Raw genomic sequence first — 6,120 nt, forward strand, 5'->3', positions numbered from 1 at the left:
GCTTCCGGAACCAGATCCCCAGCCACTACCGGAACCAGATCCCCATCCGCTACCTGAACCAGATCCCCAGCCGTTCCGGAACCAGATCCCCAGCCGCTACCGGAACCAGATCCCCAGCCGTTTCCGGAACCAGATCCCCATCCGCTTCCAGAACCAGATCCCCATCCGGCACCGGAACTCCAGCCGCCTACAATATGAACTATGGGTTGATTTATTATTATGATATGAATACCCTACATATATTTTTAAGCGATGTTGTGTTTGTGACTTTAATAATATCTCTTATTTAACACTACTTCTTAGTATTTATGGTCCTAGTAGTTGAGATCATTTAACAAATGTATCCGACTTAAAATTTACGTTCGAATTACGTGAACATATCTACAGAAGAGCTACTGCGATCACGACAAGCCACTTCCTGTCGCCAGTTCTGAAATATGTTACATATGTCTTAATGTACATCAAAGTTCGTAATTAATAGATTTGTTTGAAATATTTCCTAGTTTCTTTTCAATACGCCTCCATTACCGGTACATCTGAACGGATACCTTAATGTCTTGCAGAAATGTCTGGTTTGTATCGCAGTAATCGGAAATGTCAGCAGGAGGCAAAAATTGTTTTTCTTTCTCATTATTTAAAGTCCAAGAATTGTAAAAATTATACGATTAGAATGACGCGTCGGTGTGAATACGGGAAAGGCACGAAAGACAATACGGTCTCATCTGGCATGCTTATACAGAACTGCCTGATTTTCTTCGCAAAGGACACATCATTTAGCCTTGTTTTGGTAAAACTGGACTTAATGCATAGGCGCAAAGTGTCATTCCAGATTAGCCCATGCAGTCCACACTGGCTAATCTGTAACGATACTTCTCGCTTGTATAACGTTTTTACGTTTACATGAAGTATTTTTCAAACTGAAATCAAAGGGAGGTGGAAAGTGTTCTTCCTGATTAGCCTGTGTGGTCTATGTCTGCGCAGGCTAATCTGGGATGAAGCTTTACGCACATTAAGCAGAGTTTCCCAAGAGCACGGTTCATAAAGTGATGTGTTATTGGACACTTATTCAAACACTGATAATTACATTTTGTAAACAACGTGTTATTTGACGCTTACTGTTACTTTTACCGACTCCTCCGTTTCCAGCTCCGCCAGAACCGCCGCCTGAAATGCTGAAGACGCCGCCAAACGCTCCTCCAAAACCAGCGGATCCACCGGCAGAACTTTATTATTTAAAGTCCAAGAATTGTAATAATTAAACGATTAGAATGACGCCTCGGTCGGAATACTGAAAAAACATGAAAGACGATACGGTCTCATCTGGCATGCTTATACAGAACTGCTTGATTTTTCTTCGCAAAGGACACATAAATTTAGCCTTGTTTTGGGAAAACTGGACTTAATGCATAAGCGCAAAGTGTCATGATGCGGCGTCTCATCTGGGTCTGCGCTGTTTGCTTAAAGAAATTTCTGTAAGAAATATTCTAAATATAGAAATAAATATACTAGACATCCCTAATTTTGGAAATAAATTGATCCAATTTAGAAGGATGGGAGCGTCCACTCGGCATAAATTGGGTTAAGAAGAGTAAGACAGCATACTTCTCCTTCAGCTATCTTTCTCTCTAAATATCGAATTGAAACTGTGTGCAGTGCTCTCCAAGTGTCTCTAAATATCGAATTGAAACTGTGCGCAGTGCTCTCCAAGTGTCTCTAAATATCGAATTGAAACTGTGTGCAGTGCTCTCCAAGTCAGTTTTCTCTCTAAATATATATATCGAATTGAAACTGTGCGCAGTACTTGCCAAAACAGTTTTACTTTGCTTATATGTTTTAAATGTTTTATGCATGAATAATATCTTTGCAGTTTTAACAATCTCAAACTATTCAGTTCTTACATGTTTATGGATTACTGTAACATAAACGATTATTGAGAATACTATTACAATAATACTGGTTAAAGCGAAAAAGGAAACATTTAATATATTCTGTTTTAGGCTGAAATAAGATGGCAACATATTGAATTTAAAAACTATTTGCCTACCTTTACCAACGGCAGCGACGGTGCCGACAAAAAGTGTCGTCAACAAGAAAACGTTCATCTTGGATTGTCTGCATATAAAAACGAGAGCGCCGATGGCGCTGAAAGCATAGTTGCAAGATACAGGGAAGATGCTGCTGAAGTAAATGTTTAGGTCAAAATATACTAAATAGTTTCCTTATATGTTTCGATGTAAAAGCGACAACTTTGAGCGAAAATAAATACAACATTTTGCACATAGAGACCCCCATAACCATACCTTTTCTTGACGGGCATTCTTAGCTGAATCGATTTAAGCAATAAAAAAGATTTGTCATGTTCAAACCAAAAACAAATTCGACTCAAATCAAAATCGACTGTTTTTGCGCCTTTTTCGGCCGTTTTCTAGTGGATTGTAACCTTTTGCAGTGCCATTTTTTACTTTAATCTCCAACTTTATCCTATTTCAGGGATTAAGTAGTGAACACCTATGCTTACCCTATCAATATCTCCAAACGATAAAACCAGAATAAAGTGTACAACATGCCTTCGAGGAAAATATGATGATTTGTTTAGAAAGTACAGCCCTTCATGACTCGATTATTTAGTATATTGTAGCCTTAACGATTGCTGACATCACGAGTCGCCCCCCTTGTTAACAAAATGCTCTATTTTTAGAAACGGGAATTCCAAATAGTGACGAATGTGAATGGTTACAAAATGACATAACTATGAAAATAAATACGTAGAATTACATTATTTCACGCATACCATTATGCAACCATCCGTTTTCTTTTCCGACTTGATACATTTACAGCTTTCCATTTAATATTTTACAGACACAGCACTCGTCCAGAATTCACGCGAATCCATTAAATCCGATGCCACATTTAAACCGTTAACTCTACTCGTAACGTAAATTTCTGGCTCAAAGTAAATCATTTTAACTTCAATTAACACATCTCTTACTTTTAAACTCTACTTCATCAAATCCATAGAAAGGCACGTCAGAATCCATGTCATAAATCAGAAAACATTCATCGTACTCCGCCATTTTTTACACATTTTCAAAGAATAAAAGTGCTTTATGCCCCACTTCCTGCTGAGAATATGTTTTAATTTCTATTTATAATTAACCGATGAAATGTTACATATACTTTAACCAGGGCCTTATTGCGTCTATCTGAACAGTCTAGTATTCTGAAATAGAACATTATAATGCAACCGATACATATTGATATATTTCATCCATCGGCCATGTTAGTGTGTGTTTTGCTGAAAATGTATACGTGGATACGATAGAAAATATTTCCAGACTCAACAGGCATATTTGTGATTTAAGATATCAGCTTAACGCACGAAGAACGTTTTAATTTATTGAACACCTTTCTGTATTGCGCTTTCGTAAACCTGATATGATAAAATTGTTATTTGTCGTTTACTTTTTCGGTATTTTAACAATTTATTATTAGACGCATACTTTAACGTTATGCAAGTAATGTGTAATTGGACACTTACTCAAACGCTAAAAATTATATTTTGTAAATAACGTGTTATTTGACGCTTACTTTTACCGACTCCTCCGCGTCCAGCTCCGCAAGAACCGCCGCCTGAAATGCTTAAGCCGCCGCCAAACGCTCCTCCAAAACCAGCGGATCCACCGGCAGAGGGACCGCCTGTAAAAGGACCCTGACCGGAAGTACCGCAACCGCCGCTAAAGAATCCGCCGCCTGAAGCTGATCCTGAGAAAAATCCTCCTCCTGATGAACCTCCGGAAACTGGACCGCCGATTGGACCGAAAGGAGCAAGACCGCCTGTAGATCCACCGGCAGAGGGACCGCCTACAAAAGAACCTGGACCTGAAGGACCGAAACCGCCGCTAAAGAATCCGCCGCTTGAAGCTGATCCTGAGAAAACTCCGCCTCCCGATGGGCCTCCGGAAACTGGGCCACTGATTGGACCGGAAGGAGCCACACCGCCTGTCAATCCGCTAAAGAAACCGCTACTTGAACCAGATCCAGAGAAGGATGCTCCTCCCGCCAGCGGCAGGTCCGCTTTGACCTCCGGATGGAGCTCCAGTAATTATGATTTTGACGCCCGCTGAACCGCCGGCGTTTCCACCCCAACTGCCACCACCAGTGCTGCTTCCCCAGCCCCCAGCCCCGCCATCAGTTTCCCATCCGCCTGTCGAACCTCCAGTTACTCCACCTTGGCCACCCCATGAGCCACCGCCGCTCCATCCAGTCTGACCTCCCCATCCACCTTGACCACCCCCGAATCCTGCGCCAGCAGTGCCGGAACCAGATCCCCAGCCGCTACCGGAACCAAATCCCCAGCCGCTATCGGAACCAGATCCCAAGCCGCTACCGGAACCAGATCCCCAGCCGCTACCAGTTCCAGATCCGCCTGTCCAGCCTCCAGTTACACCACCTTGGCCACCCCATGAGCCACCGCCGCTCCATCCAGTCTGACCTCCCCATCCACCTTGACCACCCCATGATCCTGCGCCAGCAGTGCCGGAAACAGATCCCCAGCCGCTAGCGGATTCAGATCCCCAACCGCTACCAGAACCAGATCCCGAACCGCTACCGGAACCAGACCGAACCGCTACCGGAACCAGATCCCCAGCCGCTACCGGAACCAGATCCCCAGCCGCTTCCGGAACCAGATCCCCAGCCACTACCGGAACCAGATCCCCATCCGCTACCTGAACCAGATCCCCAGCCGTTCCGGAACCAGATCCCCAGCCGCTACCGGAACCAGATCCCCAGCCGTTTCCGGAACCAGATCCCCATCCGCTTCCAGAACCAGATCCCCATCCGGCACCGGAACTCCAGCCGCCTACAATATGAACTATGGGTTGATTTATTATTATGATATGAATACCCTACATATATTTTTAAGCGATGTTGTGTTTGTGACTTTAATAATATCTCTTATTTAACACTACTTCTTAGTATTTATGGTCCTAGTAGTTGAGATCATTTGACAAATGTATCCGACTTAAAATTTACGTTCGAATTACGTGAACATATCTTCAGAAGAGCTACTGCGATCACGACAAGCCACTTCCTGTCGCCAGTTCTGAAATATGTTACATATGTCTTAATGTACATCAAAGTTCGTAATTAATAGATTTGTTTGAAATATTTCCTAGTTTCTTTTCAATACGCCTCCATTACCGGTACATCTGAACGGATACCTTAATGTCTTGCAGAAATGTCTGGTTTGTATCGCAGTAATCGGAAATGTCAGCAGGAGGAAAAAATTGTTTTTCTTTCTCATTATTTAAAGTCCAAGAATTGTAAAAATTATACGATTAGAATGACGCGTCGGTGTGAATACGGGAAAGGCACGAAAGACAATACGGTCTCATCTGGCATGCTTATACAGAACTGCCTGATTTTCTTCGCAAAGGACACATCATTTAGCCTTGTTTTGGTAAAACTGGACTTAATGCATAGGCGCAAAGTGTCATTCCAGATTAGCCCATGCAGTCCACACTGGCTAATCTGTAACGATACTTCTCGCTTGTATAACGTTTTTACGTTTACATGAAGTATTTTTCAAACTGAAATCAAAGGGAGGCGGAAAGTGTTCTTCCTGATTAGCCTGTGTGGTCTATGTCTGCGCAGGCTAATCTGGGATGAAGCTTTACGCACATTAAGCAGAGTTTCCCAAGAGCACGGTTCATAAAGTGATGTGTTATTGGACACTTATTCAAACACTGATAATTACATTTTGTAAACAACGTGTTATTTGACGCTTACTGTTACTTTAACCGACTCCTCCGTTTCCAGCTCCGCCAGAACCGCCGCCTGAAATGCTGAAGACGCCGCCAAACGCTCCTCCAAAACCAGCGGATCCACCGGCAGAACTTTATTATTTAAAGTCCAAGAATTGTAATAATTAAACGATTAGAATGACGCCTCGGTCGGAATACTGAAAAAACATGAAAGACGATACGGTCTCATCTGGCATGCTTATACAGAACTGCTTGATTTTTCTTCGCAAAGGACACATAAATTTAGCCTTGTTTTGGGAAAACTGGACTTAATGCATAAGCGCAAAGTGTCATGATGCGGCGTCTCATCTGGGTC

The 6,120-nt window shown here is 42.5% G+C and overlaps 1 protein-coding gene across 1 annotated transcript in view; it reads right to left on the reverse strand.

Moving 5' to 3' along the window:
• Window positions 1–6,120, reverse strand: part of LOC127839085 (fibroin heavy chain-like) — a 278,358-nt gene that overhangs the window by 1,665 nt on the left and 270,573 nt on the right. Inside the window, exon 11 of the mRNA XM_052367276.1 lies at window positions 3,589–3,999. Coding sequence (XP_052223236.1) covers window positions 3,589–3,999 — 411 coding nt within the window. The remainder of the gene's footprint in view (window positions 1–3,588; window positions 4,000–6,120) is intronic.

This window comes from Dreissena polymorpha, chromosome 7 (genome assembly GCF_020536995.1).
Source record: "Dreissena polymorpha isolate Duluth1 chromosome 7, UMN_Dpol_1.0, whole genome shotgun sequence".
Lineage (NCBI taxonomy): Eukaryota > Metazoa > Mollusca > Bivalvia > Myida > Dreissenidae > Dreissena > Dreissena polymorpha.